Below are 24,209 nucleotides of genomic sequence, written 5' to 3'. Positions count from 1 at the left end.
TAATATAATTCTACGTTTATTTACCCTAAATGACATTTGACATTGATTATGTGACCCAAGACTTGTTAAAGACTGAATTGCTATACAATAGCTGGCAACAAGCCAACGTTGTGAGATTAAGTGCCATACCACTTTTAACTATATTAGAACGAGACATAGATCTATTAAATTCATGGTTGCAAAACTTATAAGATAGTATACCAATCCCTATTTTTATTGTTCAGAGAGATTACAGACGAGACTCTTTTTTTATTGTTCAGAACGAGATATTACATAATTTGAACGAGACTCTCTTTCTCATTGTTCAGAATAAGACATTGCATGTACATAATTAACGATTTAAAATTGGACATGCTCACAACGAGCCAACGTTGTGAGACTGGATTGATACCAATCCCCCTTTTTTATTGTTGAGAACAGGACATTACATAATTAGAACGAGACTCGTTTTATTGTTCAGAACGAGACATTACATAATAGAACGAGATTCCTTTTTTATTGTTCAGAACGAGACATTACATGATCAACGATTTGTAATTAAACATGCTCCCAACGAGCTGCTTAGCTCAGCTTCCATTCTATTTTGTCCCCCCCCCCCTTTTTAAATTATGTGTTTTGTTAGTATTCAATCACATCTAATCACAATATTTACAAGTAAATGGAAATTATTTGAATTTCCCTTTCCATTCTCTTTTCAACAGCTTTGTCTGAATACTAGTAGTTATCAGATCTGTCAAGTTTCCTTGACTTTTATTGGCTGAGAAGCAAACAATTGGATGGTAATGATCGAATGAATCAGGACTTGTTCCCCAGAAAATATGAAGAGTAAACTTCACTTAGATTTCATAATTATACAAATATTGCATTACTGTGGCAACAAAAAAATAAAAGAGTTGATCATGTGTGTTGAAATAGTCCTAGAGCAGGGGTTCTTGATTAGTATTGTTATCAGATATCTTTATTGCGGCTACTAACCAACATGCATAGCAAACACATCATGGCACGGGTCCAGGGGCCCACTTAAGGGCTGCTGGCATGGGTCAGGTGGGTGGAGCCCTCCTCCCCAGAAGATATTTGTCCAAAACTGCTTCTGATAATTTAAACAACATAAAAACAGATCCAACACAATATCTGAAAAATTGACGTGTTTTTATCCATTCATTTTTGAAAAAGCAGTCGTACATGTACTTGCTACTAAGCAAGGCTTGGGTCCTGTTGCATAGAAGTTACCATTATGGTAACTTTGCCATCCAAGGGTATCTTGCCTGGAATTCTTGATTTTTATTGGCTGCTGATCATCGTTACCATGGAAGTTACCGTTGAATGGCAAAGTTACCATAATAAAAACTTTTATGCAACAGGGCCCTGATCCATCCCAATAGTTGTATGGAATGAAATGAGGAGAAGTAGGTGGGTCAAAGTTTAAACAAAGTCACATAAATATGAAAATTATTATTCTTTTTATGATATCAAACTAGTTGCAACCAGCTATGGGGGGGGGGGGCTACAAAAATGACACTAAAAGAATCAATAAAAAAAAAATCCTTTCTTTTATATGGAATATGTAATTATATCTTGGTTTCTATTTTGATAAATGCACCAAGGGTAATGGTGCTTAATAGAAAACCACAGATTCCTAATAAGCAGCACATGAAAGTCTTAAGAGTGATAAAATTTGTCATATATTTTGTGCATTTTTATTGACCAGATTAGAGGGTGGGGCAATAAATAAAAGAAAGGTGGAAAGGATGCTAACAAGGAAGAAACAGTGTTTAAAAAGAGTGAATATGTGACATCATCGTGTAACTCTAATTTGCACTTCGCTTGTAATGTGCACATATTTGTTATGTAAAATCAACCAAAGCCTAAACTTTTTGTTAAATCAAACAAAGCCTAAAAAATCCACAAATATTAAGTTTTTCGCCTATAGTCTCGCTCTGCTTTGCAGGTGAGACAAAAATGTCTTCTTGGCAGCAACTGTATGCTTAAGACGGGGCGATAATATGCAGAACTTATGCATATTATTCTTAAAATTTTTCTTTTTGTGAAGGTGCTGGTCGAGAGGTCTAAGGTAAGTGGTAGACACACAAAAGTCTGAGGTTTGATTTCCACTCAAGGTGCCTTTAGCAAGTCATTTGTATGCACTGCATACATACATATATAATAATGAAATTACTTCAAACAATATTGGTAATAACATAAACAAATGTTAAAAAAATACTTTGGTGAAAATTATACTTGGTTGCAACAATCTAAATGAATACAGGCATTCTCTGTTAAAATACCTGGAAATGCGAGTACTTCATATTGCAAATTGTTCATAAATTGTTGAGCAACTGCACAAATAGCTTCATTGAACAACCCCTCATGGACCACGATCAAAGTAAGCTTGCAAATATAGAATCCATATCATGGTCAGTATCTCTTGTTTTTCTTTTATGATTTTCCCTTTTCTGATTTAGTACCAATCCTTTCTGGGCATGACTCTTCTTTTTGGAAGTCTTTTGACTCAAATTGTGATATGAGGGTGGCAATGGATGTGCTTGTTGATTTTTTTTGCTGGGGTGCTTCTTGTGAGGAATGTCTTTTTGTTGCCTGTTGCCCTGGTGTGGATGTGTTCTGCTTTCATGATGATGATGATGATGAGATTGAGGATGTTTGTTACCATGATAATACTGAGGCTCACTGGATTGGCCATGATGTTGATACTGATTCCGAAGAGGTTGAAGGTTGAAATGATGTTGTTGCTGAATCTGTAATGGAGTGCTTCTTGAGATGCTCATTTGATTTGTATAGTGCAGTGAACTGTCCGGAGTAGTTCTGCCTTTGCCTGTCAATTTCTGTTTCAGTTTCTTTAATCTCTTCACAAGTTTCTTTTTCTTAAATCCAAGACTGCTTACTGTTCCTCCTGGATTTAATAAAGATGATTGTTTTGTGATAGCCCTGGATGGTTCATACCTGCTGTAAGGCAATATGGCAGATGGAAGACTTCTTTCTTTGGTAACAGTACTTAGTGTTTTGGGACTATGTTTTGTTGGGGGCACTGTAACTCTCCCTCTTTTGTGGCTGTTTCCGGAAGTATCCAATGTAGGTTTCTGAGTAGCAGAAGACATGCTTGTTCTACTTTCCTTTCCTTCATAAGATCTTGCTCCATAAGTGGGTGATGACATGAACAGTTCTGGATGATTTCTACAATTTTTAAGAGAATGTGAAGATCCTGCATCAATAACGTATGTTGAGCTGGCTATGCGGGATACAGCAGTATTCCTGATAGGCAGACTGTTCGGGTTGAAGGTTTTATCACCAGAACTACTGTTTTCGGAATATCCTCTTACAATAGAGATTGCTGAGCTAGGAGTACATGACACAGCACTATTCTTGATAACTAGACTGTTTGAGCCATTACTGCTAATATCAGACCTACTCTTCTTTCTGTGCTTCATCTTTGCTATACACTGCTGAAGCTTTACCCCTCTCTTAGTGTTTCTAGACGCACCTGATTGACCGTCTGATGAGCTCTCTTGAGACACGCTACGTCGAATAGAAGGGACCCCTACCCTTCGGCTAGTTGAAGTTCTTCTACAAACTTTACCTCCCTGAACTGACACAGTGGTTAGAATAGAACTTGCCAATCCCTTTCCTTTGCTTCTCTTCTTAGTTATCTTTGTCTCTGAGCCGATAGATGGTGTGTTACTTCCCAAACAACTATAATTCGGAACAGAGCCCACACCCAATTTTTTTATGGGCCATCCTTTTCTCGAGCCGACTCCTTTAACCTTGACCTTCTGCTTAAAAACCTTTGGAAATTGCCCTTCTTCTGACTGAAAGTCTGATGTGTTGAATTTTGTTTTCCTTCTGTTTCTGGGTGGGGAGTTCATCCTAGCATTTTCTTTCTTTCTAATGGCGTTTCCATTTTCTTTTGTTGAGACAACATCTGGATTGAATTGATGGTATCCCTGCTTTCTCCTATCCCTCATCAAGGCCACCTCTGCTTGACTCAATTTTTCTACGTAACAGAGATTAAAAAAATAAACAGGAGCATTAAGACATTACTAAAGCTATGCAATGGGTATTCTGATCCTCAACTATGATAGAAAAAATCACATATCACAAGATAGAGATGAAAAGAGTCAATCTGCTACAAAATATTGTGATTAATCAAAATAAATTACTTACGACATACAAGACTAGGCCATGATATCACCAACAATGAGAGAGAACAACAATCCTAACTTCAAGTGGTAAAATAAAAGAAATCATGACACTATACCACATTAAAAAAAATCCATTCTACATCATCAGCTTTAATGGTTTATCCACTCCATCAGGTGGAAATGTATTTTTCAAATTATAGAATGTCTTGGGATCTCATGATTTACTAAACATTGTTCTTTCCTATAAAAACTCAAAACAAACAGAAGCAATGAAACAAAAGAAGGAAAGTTATTATTTCATCCTCAAAGAATCTCTCTTGAGAATATGTGCTCTTTAGTGTACTTATTCACCCACTTTCTGTGCATGCTAACTTTATTTGTTAATGTTAACTTAACTAATGTTTGTCATTCATATATAAAAAGGTTTCACTCATGCTTTATACACATGACAGTTGGCCTTCCTTGAAACTAATGTTGGGGTACTTGATTTAACATGGGGAAACCATAAGGTTGGGAAAAAACAAGCAACAATGATATTCAAAACATACATCAAGGAAATGGGACCTTTTAATCACATCTGATTAAAGCAGAGATCATTGCACTTTGTTCATGCAACTTTTCTAATAATATCTAGGTACTGCAGAAAACAAGATTCATAGATCCAAATTCACACAGGTGTATTATTTTTGGTTTTATGCAGGTTGTGAGAATGAAATACAGATAAACCGTAATGTACAATTGAATGTGTATGTCCTTGAAATATTTTATTAATGGAATGTGGATGTGACATACATGTAAAATCATGTTTGTGAGAATGTATTTTGGGATATAGATGATAATTCATTTGGTCAGGATACCCCCCCCCCGCAAAAAAAAAAAAATCCAAAAAATTATTGTAGGTATAATACCAACCACTCTTAAACATGGAACAGGCTAAATTTTCAGAATTTAGTACTTGTTGGCAGCTTTTGGATATGCAATCACTAATTTATAGAAAAAAAAGACATTAATGAACAGTAAACTTTAAATTCTCACAAAGAATCAATGAGTGAAAAAAGAGAAAATTTTCACTACACTTTTGTAAAATTGGAATGTTAGATTAAACTCCAATATAAAGCTCATTTGTGAATATTCGTCAAGGCTTTAAGAAGGGCTTACAAGTACTGGAAACAATATAGCTCTCTTTATTGAAAAAGGTCCAATAATGACTGTGTGCTTTTGTCAAAGGGCACTGAAATACTGAATTCATGCTTTGCATTGATATCATTAGTATACAAGTACATTCAAATAAACTATGGACTCTATTAAATCTCTTTATAATAATACATGCTATTTATCTATCTATCTATCTACATGTATCTATTAATCTTTCTATCTGTATCTATTAAATCTACCAATTCATAAATCAATCAATCAATCTATAAACTGTGAGTAAAAAAAACTTAGCACCTCATGAATTATCCCCAATTTATCAATCAATTAATCAATCAATCAATCTATAAACTTGTGAGTAAAAAAAACTTGGCACCTCATGAATTATCCCCAATTTAACAACACTACAGTGCGTATCAAAAAAAAGTTTACACTTAAAAAAATCCTGTCAAATTATACATTTGAAATATCCTGAAGATTTTTCCACATTTTAACATTGGTACAGATCCATTAATAAGCAAATGACGATGTAACTGTCGAAAAATATTTCCGCTGAGTGAACACCACTTACTTTTGAAAAGTTATTGAAAAATGATTTGCGCAGAAGTTTGAAATAGTTATGCGAATAAAAGTTGACCTTAATCATGAAGAACAAGAGGCATTTAGCTAGTAAAATTGATTTGAAGATATCTTTTACCCTTTTTAACTTGTTTCCTTGCCCAAAACACTTTGAAGAGTGCATTGCGCCCCACCCCACTCCCCCACACACCGAGTCCATCGTAATGATATTTGCTTTACACTGATGTGTGATTTACATGAAATGGCCAGGCTTGATTTTCATTTTGTTAATCATTGTCAAGCTTGGGAAAAGTGTGGAGAAACAAGTATTAAATGGAAAATGAAATTTAAACCCAATTTAAATGATAAAAACTTTGTGAAAAAATGCTGGAGATGTCTGATATAAACTTTTGTTCAGATCCAGTTATGTCCTCAGATCCAGCTGGAACAAAAAGGGTAAAGGATGTGATTACTAAGTGTTGAAATTTCAATTTGGGTGGCAAAATCATTAGAAAATGCTTGAATGTATCCGTTTTATTTCGATTGACTAAAAGTGCAAGGGAAATGTATGAGAAATGTTTCGCAGGGTAAGTTTGATTTTGCCCTTTCCCCTTGACACATTGTGAAAACAAGCATTTCTGCGCAAACAGATTTCTGCAAGCTTTACAAAAATGGACAGTGCTCACTCAAGTGTAACATTCTGTCAAAACTTTTACTTTCATTGGACAGATGAGACCCAAACCAAAGATTATATGTGAAAAAATTACCCACATGTATATTTTTTTATTCCCAGGGCTTTTTCAAAGTGTAAACTTTTTTTGATACGCACTGTATATATCATGAACCCATAATTATTATACAGTGCGTCCCACAAAAAACAAAACCGAGATTTAGCGATGATTTGTCATATCTTAATCATAAATACAATAGACAAATGACCTACCAATGTAAAGATTGGAATCTCTCTTTCATCGGAAATAACTTAGATTATTCCTCATTCACGCATGAGTGAGCAAAAACAATTTGAAGAAAGGATACCAAAAACTCATTTGGTGGGGGGTATCTTAATTCCAAAAAGAAAATCACATGCCTAAAAAGTTCAATATCTGCTCTTTCATTTGATACCTTAATCACAGAAAATGGTCAAGAAGTAAAACAGTTCTGTTCCCTCAAAACAATGCTTGTATTTCCATAATTTCATTAAATAAACATGTTTTCACCAGTTTCCCACAGAAGCTATCGCATAGTTTAAAAAAGACTCAATGCATGGCTGATCGTCAACAAAACGGAGTGTCGAGTGAGTCTGGATGCGAGTCTGTAAAACCTCTTTATCTTATGAAATTGTTGAAATTCAAGCCTTATTTCAAATAACCAGAGCTTTGTTATTTCTTGACCATTTTCTGTAATTGATGAAATTATTAAAATTAAAGAGTAGATATTGAACGTTTTAAAAATGTGGTTTTCTTTTGAAACCAAGATACAGCCCGCCAAGTGACTTTTTGGTATCCCCTCTTCAATTGTTTTTGCTCACTCATGCATGAGTGAGAAATAATCTAAGTAATTTCAGATGAAAGAGGAGATTATAAGCTTTACAATGGAAGGTCATTTGTCTATTGTATTTGTGATTAAGTTATGATAAATCATCAATAAATCTCGGTTTTGTTTTTGTGGGATGCACTGTATATGACCTGGAGACTATGTTCTCCCAAATAATTTGATACTATATTTATGTGGTATGAGTTGACGCCTGGATCAAGAGGTATTCTTTAGTGATGTAAATTTGGATTTGTGCCAAAGTAAGGCATTACTGGAATGAATGAACCCAGATGTCAATGATGTCATAATCCTAAAAGGGTTGTATTAAATCTTTCAAACACTTTTTCAGTAATATACATCATAATTGTTTAATAAACACTTGTTAAATTATCAATTCTCAAATTAATTTCATTGTTTGCAAATATGTTTTACTAGCTCGTGTAGGATTATGACATCATTGGTATCTGGGGTTCGTTCATTGCATCCATCCCTTATATGTACTTTGGCGCAAACCACATACCACATATAAATGGTATCAAATTATTTGGGAGAAGATACTCTTTCCAGCCATATATAGTGATTATGCCTTTATGACATAATTTTATCAAATTGGGGATTTGTAATGTGTCAATTTTTTTTTACTCACACGGTATATACAGTTATACAAATTGTTTACATACAAATGATAGTGCTTAGTTTGACTGCAGGTCATATGGACTTTGATCAAATTCAGGAAGTCATTAACCAACATTATCAACCAATCGAGGAATGTTATTATCTTTATCAACAGGAAGAGCATGTGATCTTCTCATGATTTTATCATAAAGTCATAATAAAAAGGATGTTTACTGCTACCCTTCATATGGCTGGGTGATAATATAATCAATATCTTGTTATATTTTCAACCATTCTACTCTCTAGAATAAACAATGAATTTAACCCTAAAAGAGCAGAAGTGATTTATTGCTGCTTCTGAAGTACTTCCAACAGTCACACTGTAAGATCAATACCTCATGGTTCAGAAATAAATTGAGGTTTTTTTCACCCCTTTCTATTAAACCCTCAGATTTTTTTTTATAGAATCTTGAATCTTCATTCATGTTGTTTTGTTTCCTACCAACAACCAAATGCTGTTATGAGCTTTTATTTATCTTAAACTTGAAAAATAAAATCAATGGAAAGTATAAGTTTAAGTTTCCATGGATCTCTGATCAGGTTATGGCATTTGATCTCTTTGATCAAACTGCAGTAATTGCCTCAACTCACTCTTGATGATAAAACCAATATTGTAAGTTTAGTGCTGGTTCATCTTATTTTACAAACCAGGTTCTGGCAGTATTGCTCTGATAATCTGATTAGAACCAGATGCACTGATTAAAAAATATAAGTAAAACAAATCCTTGACTTGTTTTAGATATGAATTTCTTCATTCATATTAAAACTTTCACACAATATTGAATTTCAAGCCTTAAATCAACTGCTAAATGGAACGGTGGAGAGAAGATTCTAATCATTGACTTCTTGCTTGAACAGATTGGCCAGTTACTTATGACACAATTGCTTTCTGTATTGTAATCTTCTTTCACAACTACAGCCACTTCTTTGCTCCTTGAGGCAAGCCAACAAAAATGGTAGCATCCACACAGAAACTATGTTACCAGCTGATATATTCAAGCAATGAAATAGAGAATCCAGAATACGAATAATGAAATATAGTTTTACATATGGACTCGAGTTTACCTCCTAGATCTGGTAATGTTGCAGGCATACTCTTTGATTGCTGACAGCTCACAGTGACCTCCCGCTCTCCTTTAGCTTTCGTGTCCATCCTGACCATAAGATTATTATCTGTTGGTTGCTGAGCAACGGCAGTGACCTTATGACCTCCTCCGTCTCTCATATCCATCCTGATCTCTAGACCAGTTCCTGTTGGTTGCTGACTGACCTTAGTGACCTCACGCTCTCCTATGTCTTTCATGTCCATCTTGACCTCAAGACCAAATCCTGTTGGTTGCTGACCGACCTTGGTGACGTCTTGCTCTCCTACATCTCCGGTGTCCATCCTGATCTCTAGCCCAGTTCCTGTTGGTTGCTGACTGACCGAAGTGACTGCCCGCTCTTCCCCATCTTTTACGTTCCTCTTGACCTCTAGACCAGTACTCATTAGTAGCTGACTGATTGCAGTGACCTCCCGCTCTCCACCTTCAGTCATGTCCAAACTGACCTCTAGACTGGTATTGAAGAGCCTGTCCAGCAGACTCAATTCAGAAGCATTCTTTGACCTGTTAATTTGAAAATAATGTGAATTTCACAATTAATGTAAAGTGTGGTAATTTCCCATTCACCATGATGTTAAATGGAGGTCCTGTGTAAAAGAGCTACCACCCTTGCACATGAAAAAAAAATCCACTATTCCTATTGGAAGGGAAAACCTCAGGCTGTTTCATAAACATGTTTAATAGTAAAGTTACGTATGACTTCTCACAGGACTGGAATATGGCAAACCACATTGGTCTAACAACCCTTGGAGGAGAGGGAGGTTGCACTGCAGTTATAAGTTGGACACAATACTTGTACATGGACTTTTAAAATGGACACTAAATAAGGCATCGTTCTCAGAACTTGGATTAAAATGAAAAGTATTTTTCATGTTTTCCCTACTCTAAATAATACATAAAATATTTCATATACATGATAGGGATGAAAAGTATACCCCTTTTTCCTTATTTTCTGAGTAAGCAAAAAGGAAGAAAGAAGAGTATAAAAATTAGAGGTCTAAGCCATGTAACTCTTACGTTACCTATGATACTCAATTGAAACAAAATGATGTATCCTTAAAGGACAAATCCACCCCAAGAAAAAGTTGATTTGAATAAAAAGAGAAAAATCCAACAAGCATAACTCTGAAAATTTCATCAAAATCGGATGTAAAATAAGAAAGTTATGACATTTTAAAGTTTTGCTTAATTTCACAAAACAGTTATATCCACATCCTGGTGGGTATGCAAATGAGGAGACTGATGACGTCATCCACTCACTATTTCTTTTGTATTTTATTATATGAAATAGGGAATATTCTATTTTTCTCCTCATTGTCAAGATAAACAACGATTAATTCCTCCCTGAACATGTGGAATTAGCATTGTTTAATACTCCGTGATTCAAGTTTGTCCTTATTGTCAAATCTATAAAAAATTAAATATTCCATAATTCAAACAATAAAAAACAAAAGAAAAAGTGAGTGAGGGACATCATCGACTTTCTCATTTGAGTTGTGCATATCACTGTTTTGTGAAAAATAAGCAAAACTTTAAAGTGTCATAACTTTCTTATTTTGCATCTGATTTTGATGAAATTTTCTGCGTTTTGCTAGTTTGATTTTCTCTATTTATTCAAATCAACATTTCACTGGGGTGGACTTGACCTTTAACCCTATCTAGGCCGGGGGGGGGGGGGGGCCTCGGAGGCCCCCCCCCTCAACGATCCGTGCAATATTTTCGGCCTTGCGAAATTTTTTGACCGCGCCGCTCGCTGACTTTTTACTTTTAAGTCTTGCGCAACTTTTGAGACCAATTTTGCGTCACCCGGGTACGTGGTTCCGAAATTACGCAACATTATGTAAGTGCATGTCAGACCAAAAATTGCTCAAAAACGTGATTTTGTGTACAAAGTCAATGTAAATTGTGTTTTCAACCCAAAATAATAAAAATGTATGTTTATTTTTAGTTTTGCTGGTCTAAATGTATTTATTTTATGCTTTTTATGATCTCAGAAAAGTACCCAACAAATTTCATTGAAAAAACAATGAAAAACAAAAGGTAAAAAAACAAAGAAATTGCAAAAAACAATATAATACATAAGAAAATGATTTGATATCACAATTTTGTTCATGTACACTTGCTAAGAACACCACAAAGAGTTTCTATACTAAAAATTAGAACATTTGGAGCTTTATTTAGGGAGTTAGAGGAAAAAGTATGATTTTGCATACTAATTACGCATAAATTAGCATAATCACCTAATGGCAATTCGCATGAAATAAATTACTATACAATTTTGTAGATTATGTCCCAGACAACCTGCGTGCCAATTGTTGGCGCGATCGCGCTGTCAACGGCCGAGATCTCAAGGGGGGGCCTGGGAGGCCCCCCCCCCCCCCGGCCATATGAACTCCCAAAATACCCCGGCCTAGATAGGGTTAAGGTTGCCTTGCCACCCCCACACCAAAATATCCTGGAACCAGTCCTGCTCCTAGGTAGGGCAATGCTAAAGAACAAACCATAAATCATTATGAAAAGAAATAGAATGTGATACCTTGTGACATCTAATGTTAGTCTTGAAGCCTCATCTCCAAGCCATTCCAGCAGGGTCCCAGGAAGCTCTGTGCCTTTTGAAAGCTGCATAATAATACAAGAAAAATTTGACTGCAACATTCAAGATCATCGGGGGGGGGGGAACATTTCATTGAAAATGTAAGCACTGACAAATCATCATTTTCTGACAGTCGCCATAGTAAAAGATAGAGACTAATGACTCTCAGTCAATCAAAAGCAAAGGAATTTAATGAAATTGTAAGAGTTGACAATTGAGTCATAAAACTGTCCCATGGGGTGGGGGTGGACCTGAAGTTATCAATGGTATCCTATTTTTAGTCTGATGGGGGTATGTGAAAAAGAGCCGTCAATCCAGATTAATTCTCTGAAAGTCACTTTGGCAAAGTGACAACGACACAGAAATCAGTTGAACAAACAGTAAATCAAAAGCTACTGTGTGTAACAACAATAAATTTGGGGGGGTAGATATAGAGTATCGCGCATAATTCATGAAAAGTTTCGAGCGAGTGAGCAAAAATTTTGACATTTTTACTACAAAAATCCAAATTTGTGATTGATTCCGACATAATAATCAGAAAATAATATATTTCACCCTTCTCTCTTTCCTTTTTTTCTTGGTCATGAAAAATGGGGGGGGGGGGGGGGAAAGCCCCTATCTGTACACCAATGTGTAACAGTATTTAATCAAACATCCATATGTATTTGTACAATAGGTAAAAACATTGCATTGAAGAAAAATCAGAATAAGAGGATGCATTTCCCTTTACAATACAACTTACCCATTCTGAATTTGTTGAGGGTAAAAAAGACCTCACAGTTACAAGATTATCATACCATCCCACTGCTGATTTGAAGAAATTACAAATTAAAACTCTGAAAAGAGATTAAAAGAAGAGAGTGAGATGGCTTTATGTCAAGAAAGGAAGTAGATTTCACACAGCATACACAATAATAATTTACAGGTACATGTACTAGTAGTATAAAAGTTACATCTTTGTTAATGGTATAAATCAATATACAACTTTATATATTCCTTCAAGTCGGCATTTTATTAACAACAAAAAATCTATTGCAACTACAAAATTTGTTGAAACCTCACATCACATATACTTGGAACACAAATGTTGCTGATCTCTGTCTCGTGATGTATCAACAAGCCTTAAGGCCACCGCACACCTAACGACTGTTTGCGATCCGATTTTGGAACAAATCGCATTTTGCTCATTTTCTCAAAATGTGAATGGAACATGTCATTTTATTTGAGGTTAAAATTAATTGAAAGAATACTAATATAACCATTTTGTAAGATTGTAAGCCTTTATTTTGGAGTAAAGGCCAAATTAGTTTCAAATCGTAGCCAATCGTAAGACTGCTATGACGTCATTACGACTAGATATTAAATTTGCTTTTATTCTAAGAATGATGATAGCATAGCCACAGATTTGGACATAGGGATTCGTACGATGATTTCGAACATTACACAGTAAGATATTCCAAGTCTCAATATTAGCATCACATTCTACTACGTTTTATTCCAAAATTGAGAAGCAGACCAATCGCAAGGTGTGCGGTCGCCTTAAGATGTCTGACAAACTTGCAAGAGCATACATCGGTTCACCCACCTGATACGGCTGACAATGGCAAGAAAGACTAGAGAGCTGCTAAGGAACATTCCATTATGTAATGTCTCTATCATGAGGCTGTTTGCCAATCATAAGGTCAAGAAAATTTGTTTCAAAGACAGGTCAGATATGTACAACCTTTCAAATAACTTCAAGTTAATTTCGCATCCATGGCAAAATAAAGTTCTTTCTTTCAACTTTTCTATCGATCAAATAATAATGTCATACTAAGTACATGTACTATGTATCACCTTAGAACAATTACTACTATTAACAATCTTTTCTTTTCCTCCAACAGTATCTCCTTTTTCTCTTCCTCCTTCTTTTTTCTTCATCATTAATCAATGTTTATTATTTGTAATTTGACTTATATTTTATTAAGATTATTTGAATTATCGTCATTTCTATGATATCTTTGTTACAATTTATTTTTATTATTAATAATATAAATCATTATCATGGTCACTATCATTATCACTAACACCATAACTTCTCTTAATTCTACTATTTTCACCTATGGAATCATTGTAACAATATTTTCAAAACTAGCACATCAACAATAGTGCTCATCAGGCAATTGGCTTATAAATTTGGGCAAAGTTTCAATTTCAATCTGATCAAATTTGTAATGAATCCATATTTTTTATTGGTTTTTTTTTACATTCTGGTATATACATGAATTGTGTGAGGGGTGTTGATTACAATTCAGGTAACACAATGCAATGAGGTACTGACAAGTGTAAACTCTACCATATGCAAAAAAAAATAAACAACAGACACTTCGCCATGGCAGAAGCCCATTCAGGCCAGATGAGCTACAAAAGAAAACCATGACAATGATGATAAAGGATACAGTGCAGCTTGTTCACACTGAGAAGCTATGTACGCACAAAGTTTGGTGCATCCTTGTAGTCCAACACAGAGGTACTCTAGCATCTGTCGACTAGGAAGACTGATTACAGGACTGGATAAATCAGGAAATCTATAAGAGAGAAAGTGATAATGGAGTTATTGAAAAATACTTATTTTCAACCATCTTGTATTTGATATAACTATTTGTAAGGGGGGTCATCGTGTTCTTATAGGCCTTTATTGTGTTTGAATATGATTCAGGCATACTCAAATACTAATAACAATAATATTTGCTGGATTTTTGCCAGAACATACAAAAAACACAACTATTATTACCTGACTTTAGCTCGAGCTACCACTCTATCAGCAGCGCTCAGTGCATTCAAGGAATTGATCTTACCGGGTTAACCTTTTACCTCACATGAGTTGAGTGCAACACTATGTGGATCAATTTCTCACTGAAGCAAATTATACCATGGCTGGGATTTTTCTCATTTAACACATGAATGGGCCACAATGCTACACTTAGCAGTTTTTGTAAAGTGTATATATACATACTGAATTGGCAAGTAATAAAGCTGAAAATTTCATATTTGAAGTGAGAGACAGGGAGACAGAGAGGGATAGAAAGAGAGAGAGAGAGGAAGATAGTGGAAGATGAGAATGAAAACACAATGGAAACAGAGATCAAACAAGGTTTGATTTGTATGGATTTACAGATTAAAAGAGCAAACACAGGTGAAAACAGAAAAAGGGAACTTGGACATGAGTCCAAACTAGGATATGAAAAAAGCAAGATAAGAAATATGAAAGAAAAATTGATCAGCATTGAACATGCAAGAGATCTTAGGTATACCATGACATGGTGTCAAGTCTTTATATTCACATATCGAGACTTGCATCATGGAGGGGGGGGGGGGGTTATTCGAGAATTACTGTGCCATTGAGCTTACTGTATACATGTTTCACATTTCATTCTCAATATTCATAATCCATCCCTCTGCTGTCATATTAACTGCCAGCTAACCCCATACCATACTATATGAACTTACCCATCCCAGGCTGATAGCATCGTCCCTGCATAGGAGTGTATCGATGTGTTAGCTAACCTCTCCAAACATTTTTTTAACTGAAATAAAAAAGGAACATAGCCATGGTATCAATGAAAATACAAAAGCTGATTTTGGATCCACTTCACAAGTCTAGAATTACGCATAAAACTCACATTACCGACTATAATGCACCTGCAACTTAGTTTTAAACTGATCTCCCAACTGACTGAATCATGACAAGGAGACTAATGTTCATGAAATCTTGATTTTAACTAAATATGAGCCTTTTACTTTGGTAGATACCATAAATGCCAAATTACCCAAATCATAATTCTTTATTAAAAAAGGGTTCAGATTGTATTACTGGTATATTTACTGGTCTGATTTACTTTCTTAAATTTCAATTGTGTAATTCCACTTTCAGTATTTTTTCAAATTTTGCTCTGCCCTAAAATAGTCTCCACTCAGCAGTAGATTGGCATAATTTCTACGCAAGAACTCTTGTACTATTAAATCAGACCATAAGAAAGACAACTATCCTGGTAAATCAGCCCCACATACACATACCTGTACATGACATAGTCCCCTGGTTTAGTAATACAGTCACGTAGAGTGTAATGTTCATACTGCACTACTGTATCTGCTGCCATAATTTAATTGAATTTATATTATATGAAATGTAAGACAAACATTTTTTCTTTTTCTTATTTGGCACTTTACATTCAAGTCATTGTACATTTAAGTAAGGTAAAAGCACTTCTAAAATTTACAAACAGCTCATTATAAAACACTTTAACAATGTTCCCACTGCTATTAAATTGCAAATTTGCAATATATTTCAAATAGTTGTCCGTGAATTCTGCTCATAGAACTTTCTTCCATTTTCAACTTTCTATTACTATATAACAAATCTAATTTCATATTTTCACGCTGTCATAATTTACCTTCACAAGTAGTCCATAAAGTTTCCAGTTTCTTTGGGAATTCTTATTTTTGTAGAGAAAGCGAGAGAGGGTAACTAGCTCCGCTTTCAGCAATGAACCATTGAGATCTCGGCCATTTTGAATAGAGTACAAGGTTGATTTCAAATCATCATGAGAATGAGACTCTTCATCTAGACAGTGAAAAATAAAATACAAATAAAATACAATATACATTTTCATGACAAGACATTCGAATTCAATCATTGAATGCATCCTAAGATACATGAATGAATAGTTTTTCATGCTCACTAGATCTACTTGTAATTTCCCCATTCAACAACAACCCCCAGGATAGAAATCATGATTAATTCTAGTTCAGTTTTGGTGTTTAATATGTTTATGATCTGAAGCTCATGAAAATGCGGTGAACAAGGTGAAACATCCCAGTAAAATTTGATTATTACAGTTAAAGCTTTGTACATTTTAATGAATAATAATGCTTACTTATTCCGATTCTTGCAATGATTTTAGTCTTTGCATTATGGATGATGAGATTATAATGCAATTTCTCCCTAATTTCACTTTCGTCATCAGGAATTCCGGTTACAGCCCGATAGACCGCGGGTCCGATAGACCGCGGGTCCGATAGTCCGCGGGTCCGATAGACCGCGGGTCCGATAGACCGCGGGTCCGATAGTCCGCGGGTCCGATAGACCGCGGGTCCGATAGTCCGCGGGTCCGATAGACCGCGGGTCCGATAGTCCGCGGGTCCGATAGACCGCGGGTCCGATAGTCCTCGGGTCCGATAGTCCGCGGTGTGTGTAAAATTATGGTCAGGATATAGTGAGATCCAATGCCATCAAGAGGTCAAAAGGCCAATGATACGAGTCCATGGGGTTCTATAACGATGACCCAAAGGACAATCGCCCCCTGACATCTACTTCAAGGAAAATATTATCCCCATATTTTTATCGTCAGGGACTGTTACCCCCCCCCCCCGGAAATTTACTCTCTAGACGCCATACGGAGCCTCTAAAATGCCATCGACTTGACGACATGGCGAGATAATTTATCTTGCCATGTCGACTAAATAAGCTTATTAGGTCCGCATGGCGCGGTACGTTATCCTGCCACTTATAAAAAGTTATATGTCAACATGGCGAGATATTTTATCTTGCCAAGTCGACTTAAATAAATTACATGTCAACATAGCGATATATCGGGATTCTCGCCGGGACTTGTACACTTCATATCTCGCCATGTGGACATATCGACTCGACAAGATAGAATATATCGCTATGTCGAAATAATAAGCGTATTAATTACTTAGGCGGCGGAAGCGGGGGGGGGGGGGACCTTTCCCCCCTAAATTTGAGGTGGGGACGGTCCCCCCTAGATTTTTAGTTGAGAAACTTTTTTTTTTGCTTGTCAATTTGTTTTCTACGTTCCCCCCCCTAAATTGAGATGGACCCCCCTAAAATCTTTTTGTCCCCCCCCCCTAATTTTGGTTGATAACCTTTTTTTCTTGTCAAAAAATGTTGGTGGTCCTTCCTATAAATTTTGGTTGACTTGCTTGTCAAAAAGTTTTTACCTGTGTCCATCCCAAAATTTCAGGTGGACCCCCCTACTTTTTTTTGCCTTCCGCCGCCAATGATTAATTAAGACATGGCAAGATGGCATTTTCAAGGCTCCGTACTAGGGATAATTATCCGGGGTAATTGTCTGGAGGGTAAATTTCCGGGGGGGGGGGGGTATCAGTCCCCGGCGGTAAAAATATGGGGATAATATTTTCCTTGAAGTAGTTGTCAGGGGGTGACTGCCCTAATTGGGTTATTGTTATAGAACCCAGGCGCGAATCCAGGATTTCGTGGGGAAGGGGGGGGGGGGGGCAAATTTGACCTGATTTTTGGCGCCCATATGTGTACTTTTCGAAAAAAAAAAGCGCCCACTCCCTCCCGGGAAGGCTAAATTAAGTGCCTTAAATGGATTTTGAATTATCTTATAATCACATTAAAAAAAATAAAGACCACTTTTTTATGTGTTCTTGAAAAAAAAAATCCATAAATATATAATGTAATATCAATGGGAGCGCGAAGCACGAGTGATTTTTTTTTTTTTGGGGGGGGGGGGTTCAATTTGGTTTAACTTCTAACCAGAGTAGGCCCTACTAGAATATTGTGTGAACGGGAGCTGTAGTTTCTGTACTGTTGTGTTAGAATACCCTTCAATAATATTAATGATAACCTCTTGGGAATAATGCAATCTCGAAGCAATCGACTAATTCTCCTCATCAGTGGCGTATTTATTCAGCATGGGTGCACGGGGGGGGGGGGGGGGGGGGGTGGCGAGGGCACCGAGTTAAAAAAAATAAATGAAATGGGGGGGGTAGACGTCAAAGAAAATCTGAGATTTCATTCTTAAAAACAAATTGAGGTATCTCACAAGGCCTAAATAAATAATGAGAACGCGAAGCGCGATCTTTTTTTAAATAGATTTTTCATGTATTATATCCTGAAAGCCTAAGTCAGGGGCGGACCCAGCTTCCGCCAATAGGGTGAGGGGCCATTTTTTCACCCATATTTTTCCCGATCGGCCGCTCAAAGTTGATTTTTTTTTTTTTGGTTGTTTCTTTGAAGGGGTTGTCCCAGTGCCGTAATGAGCCAACAATTTCGAGGGGGCTCGATATGGTGTATCGCACAAAATTAATAAGAAGTTGCCAGTGAGCGAAGCGAGCAAGCAAATATCCTGACATTTTTATTACAAAAAAAAAATCCCCCAATGGGACATTCGATTCATGTTTGTCAATCATGAAAAAGGATGGGTAATTTTTGGTATCTCCCTACAATAATAATGCGAGCGCAAAGCGCGAGCTGAACATTTTTGATATTCCAACCTAAAAAGATGAGATTTCAAATCCCCCAATGGGACATTCGATTCATGTTTGTCAATCATGAAAAAGGATGGGTAATTTTTGGTATCTCCCTACAATAATAATGCGAGCGCAAAGCGCGAGCAGAAAATTTTGGATATTCTGATTTGAAACTGGATAATTTTAGCACGTTTTGAATAAGATCAAGCTTTGTATCTCAAAAAACATGCGTGCACGTGTTTTAGAGTTAGACAGAATCCTGGCAATCTGAATACATTTCATTCTTCATCATAAAAATCAATAATGCGAGCGCAGAGCCCGAGCTGAAAAATAATATTTGAAATTCCGATATGAAAAGGGTCCATTTAAGCACTGTTTACAGCACTGTGTATATAGGGAAATTTGATAGCACTATATAAATAATGCGAGCGCGAAGCGGGAGCTGATATTTTATTATTTATTTGACCTAGGATCGAGACATTTTAGGCCTAAGGACATTTTGTCATCATATAAGAATGATGACTATCTTCTATTTTTTTCCCTAAAACTTGTTGATATTTATTTCTGAAAAAGGGACAATTTAGTTATTATGAATTCATACAAATCTTATTTCATATTTATTAATCTGTTAAGCCTAATGAGTGTGTGAAATTTGTTGACAGTGCATGAGGCCTGAAAACTGGATATTTTAAGTATTTTTGTAATCATAAATAGGATTCATTGGTTGATATATTTTTAGCAAATAATGCGAGCGCAAATTGCGATCCGGAATTTTTTAATGGGGGGATTTAAGTAGTTTGTTATATAATTAATAAATAGGTATACATAACTCACCAATCAAAATGCGAGCGCGCAGCGCTAGCTCACAGGCCTTTATTATTTGTTTTACAATCGAGACACCTGAAAAGGTATATTTAGAGAATCTTATATGAAATATAAAAAGACAATAGGTAGGCCTACTTGGCAAATAGTGCGAGCGCACAAAATGTTGCAAATGTTGATTCAAACCATAAAACGGACATTTTCCAGAGCACTTAAAAACATAAATTGGTAAATAAAACAAAATAATGAAAGGTCAATATCCGAGCTGATTTTATTTTTGTATATTGATATCAAAACTTGATATTTTAAACTACATATCAGCCTATTGAGCAAGATATGTATCTCATTGAACAGGCAATGCGAGCGCGATGCGCGAGCGAAACTTTAATATAGTGACAATAAATATTAAAAAAAATTGTTTTCCAAGTCTTCTCCTGACCTTATTTTATTCACTCGTCTTCCTCCTTTTATGTTTTGTCTTCTTTTTTCTCCTTTCTTTCCCCCTTTTTTTCTTTCCCCGTTTTTCACAATTTATTTGCTCTGTCAATAGGGGGGAGGTTGCCCTCGGGCCGCCTCAGTCCGCCTTTGTTAGTAGTTGTTATGATGAACACGATGCATATCTATTAAGAAATGAATGCGACCGCGAAGCGCTAGCTGAAAACTTTTATAATGATGAAATGAAAAATACATTTTCAGTTGTCAGGTTAGAATATCAAATATTTTCAGCTTGTGCTTCTCGTTCGCATAAAAAACTGTAAGGTCGGGTTGCGTATATAACTAAACAATGTATTGATGCCAGCGCGAAGCGCGAGCTCAATTTTTTATATACTGACTTAAGAAGGACTAAGGTATAATTCCTATTCTAATTGCTTGTCCTTTTTCTCTTCCTTTTTTCTGTTTCTTACCCCTTTTTTGCGCCACCATGGGGGGGGGGGGGGGCAAAATCTTTGCCCCCTAGATCGGCCTATGTATGTTGACTTGAAAAACACTAACACTTACATGTGGGATTGAAGCAGAGGATGAATACCTCGTTAATCAAATATTGCGAGCGCGTAGCGCGAGCTGAATTTGATAATAACCCTTTTTTGTGACCCTGAACAGTGTATCTTTCTTGCTAAACAGACTTAAAACTCGAAAACATTGTTTTTTCTGTTATCGTAAAAACGGGATATTTTAATTCAGCCGCATTAATTTAAGTTTTTTGGGCAGGACATACATTTCACTATAAACAGGCAATACGAGCAATGTTGCATCCCCGGTCGAAAATGAATTTGCATGAAGCCCCCTACTAAAGTTCAAGGTCAATTTGGCGCCCTCGGTTGAACATAAACTTGGCGCCCCCATGTGAAATATAACTTTGTCCTCCCTCCCCCTCTCTGAAACATGTATTTGACGCATTATGGTCAAAATTCAAATTAGCGCTCCCCAAGTTCGAACATCAATTTGGTGCCCCGCTAGATCGAACATCAATTCAGCGCCCCATAGTTCGAACGTCATTTTGGCGCCATCAAATCGACGTCCAGGTCAACATCTCCCTCTTCCGTTTCCCATCTCCTTTTCTTTCTTTTTTCTTTCTCTTATCCTCATTCCCCTTCCTTCCTTTCTCTTTCTTTCCCCCTCTTCTTTTCCCCCTTTTCTTCTCTTTCCCCCCATCTTTTCTTTCCCCCTTTCCTTCTCTTTTTCTGTCTTTTCTTTCCCTCTTTTCCTCTCTCTCTTTTCTCGTTTTTCCTCTCTTCCCCCTTACTCTCTCTTTTTTCTTCTCTTTTCCTCTCTTCTTCTCTCTCTCTCTTTTCTTATCTTTCTTCCCATCTTCCTCTCTCTTTAAATATCATTCTCTTCCTCTTTTTTCTTCTTCTTTTCCCCCTTTTCCTTATTCTGTTCTTTTCTTTCTTTTCCCTCTTCCACTTTTTTCTCTATCTCCTTTACTTCTCCCTTTTTCTTTTTCTTTCCTTTCCCTCTTTTTTCTCTTTTAATCTTTTTTTCTTCTCTCCCTCCCCTTCCTCCCTCTTTCTCTCTTTCTTCTCTACTTTTCCCCTCTTCCTCTCTCTCTCTTTTTTCTTATCTTTCTTCCCATCTTTCTCTCTATTTAAATATTCTTCTCTTCCTTCCTCTTTTTTTTCTTCTTTTTCCTCCTTTTCCTTTCTCCTTTCTTTTCTTCTTTTCCTTTTCCCTCCTCTTTTTTTACTCTTCTTTCCCCTTTTCTTCTCCATTTTTTTCTTTGTCTTTCTTTCCCCTTTTTCTTATCTTTTTTTCTTCTCTTCCTTTCTCCTTCTTACTCTCTTTTCTATTCTCTTCTTTTCCCATCTTCCTCTTTTTTTATTCTCTCCCTTTTCCACTCTTCCCCCCTCTTTTTTGAGCTGGGGGTGGGGGGGGGGTGAGGCAGTTCCCCCTCGGCCCCCCACGGATCCGCACCTGATAGAACCCCATGGCTTCGTATCATTTGACCTTTGGACCTCTCGATGACATTTGATATATCTGATCATAATTTTACACACACTGCGGACTATCGGACCCGCGGTCTATCGGACCCGCGGACTATCGGACCCGCGGTCTATCGGACCCGCGGTCTTACGGACCCGCGGTCTATCGGACCCGCGGTCTATCGGGATGTCCCCGGAATTCCAGTAGTGATTACAAATTTTGTTATCATTTGGAAAGCTTGATAAATGTTTCATTTCGTATTGGGTCCTATCAATAAAACATTAGCACTTTATGGGGAGTTCATTATCAATAGAAAATAGTTTAAGTTAAAGGAGAATGAAACTCTTGGAGCAAGTTAGCTTTTGTGAAAGCAGAAAAATCAAAGAATAAGATCAACAAAAGTTTGAGTAAAATAGGACTAGCAATAGAAGACTTATGAGCATTTGAATGTCGAGATCACTATTGCTATGGAGATCCTCCCATTGGCAATGCGACCAAGATCTATGATGTCACAGATGAACAACTCTCCCCTTTTGGACGCTGAAAATATACCCCAAAACATCTCTTTTTGCTCATTCTAATCATATGACAAACGATTCATCAATGATATAATGTTGTGAAACCTCTGTACTTGTCCTCTCATAAAGAGAACACCTCACCTTGTGATAGACTCTATAAAAGTGAGAATATAAGTGAAATAAGTACTAAAGTAATGAGGGAGTTGTACGTGTGTGACATCACAGATCTTGGTCGCATTGCCAATGGGAGGATCTACATGGCATTCGTGATCTCAATATTCAAATGCTCATAACTTTCTTATTATTCATTCAATCTTCCTCAAACTTTCAACAATATGTTTCTTTGATTTTTCTCTTTGATATGGATTCAGCTGGTTTCAAGGGTTTCATTCTCCTTTAATTGTTTAGACTAAGACACTAAACAAATCAATGGGGGGGGGGGCACTTGCACTCATCTTGTCTGTGGCAAGTCTATGTAACATACAAGACACATTAAAAAAGGTATCCCTAATATCACAAATACCGTACTCTGTTCCATTCATTTACAATTTGCTTTCATTATAAACTTTGGGATCATTTTTTATATTAACCAAAGCACTCAAATACTTCCTTTTCATATTTTTTTGTGGGGCCCTCTATCGAGCTATCAGAGGCATTGATCCGGGGGGGGGGGGGGCGATCGCCCCTGCAATGAAAATATTGGGGGGGGGGTAAACATATTGTTTTGCCCCCCCCCCCCCCAATAATTCCTCATGTGCAAAAATAAAATAAGATGGTATAATGTTACACAGAAATCAGCAAGCGAGATTGAAATACACAACTTGTTCTTTATTTAAGTATTTTGTTAACATTTTGTACTAAAAAGACTAAAGTTGATGAAACTTCGCTTGTAATTTTTTCCAAATGACTTTCTAAAATTGATCGTCCGGACACACAACAACTGGGTATACGTTTCAAACGAATAAAAAAGGGGCATTAGTGCGCTTTCGCATCCCCGATCGGTGTACTAGTACTACAGCGCAACATGCAACCGCCCGCTCTCCGTGACCCCACCGCCACCGGGCGGGCTGATCTCTGGCTCGTTGGTTCGTGGTTGGGCATGGCCATGGACGGTGCGAATTTAGCGCACTAGCAAGCGCCTGAGAGACGGGAATTATCGAGAAATACCGTAAGTCACCAGAGAAGATATGGAAAAGACACCTGATAATCTTGCTAGGTTGATCTTCAAGAAATTAGTGGGTGGAGGAATCAAATCTCTCGAGTTCCACGGTCCATAGCTGGGCGCAGCCATCTTGTTCCTGTAGTTTTTTCCTCAGTCCGTCAAGTCTTTTTTATTAATACTAAATAATAGCATGAAGGAATTCCCTTTTAATATAATAGGCCTACTGAAGATAGG

At 36.7% G+C, this 24,209-nt stretch overlaps 1 protein-coding gene across 1 annotated transcript; it reads right to left on the bottom strand.

Moving 5' to 3' along the window:
• LOC129265399 (uncharacterized) lies at positions 1 to 24,183 on the bottom strand. Its single transcript, XM_064102194.1, has 9 exons — positions 24,014 to 24,183; positions 16,205 to 16,374; positions 15,261 to 15,337; positions 14,210 to 14,338; positions 13,357 to 13,434; positions 12,514 to 12,607; positions 11,715 to 11,797; positions 9,141 to 9,682; positions 1 to 4,006 (listed from the first exon to the last, which is right to left on the bottom strand). Exons 1-9 carry the CDS (start codon positions 24,102 to 24,104, stop codon positions 2,379 to 2,381), a joined length of 2,892 nt encoding a protein of 963 aa, XP_063958264.1. The 5' UTR covers positions 24,105 to 24,183; the 3' UTR covers positions 1 to 2,378.
• Positions 24,184 to 24,209: the final 26 nt, after the last annotated feature.

Source organism: Lytechinus pictus, chromosome 7, assembly GCF_037042905.1.
Source record: "Lytechinus pictus isolate F3 Inbred chromosome 7, Lp3.0, whole genome shotgun sequence".
NCBI lineage: Eukaryota > Metazoa > Echinodermata > Echinoidea > Temnopleuroida > Toxopneustidae > Lytechinus > Lytechinus pictus.
The sequence above is the reverse complement of the archived record's forward strand: the minus strand, read 5'-3'. Positions and strand labels throughout refer to the sequence as shown.

Excerpts from the sequence above, each read along its gene's own strand:
- LOC129265399 (XM_064102194.1), bottom strand. The coding sequence starts at position 24,104 with ATGGCTGCGCCCAGCTATGGACCGTGGAACTCGAGAGATTTGATTCCT. Across the intron at positions 15,338-16,204 it reads TTTATGGACTACTTGTGAAG|TTAAAAAAATGTTTGGAGAG; the intron begins GTAAATTATGAC and ends TTTTTATTTCAG. Across the intron at positions 14,339-15,260 it reads ATGCTATCAGCCTGGGATGG|ATTTCCTGATTTATCCAGTC; the intron begins GTAAGTTCATAT and ends TCTCTCTTATAG.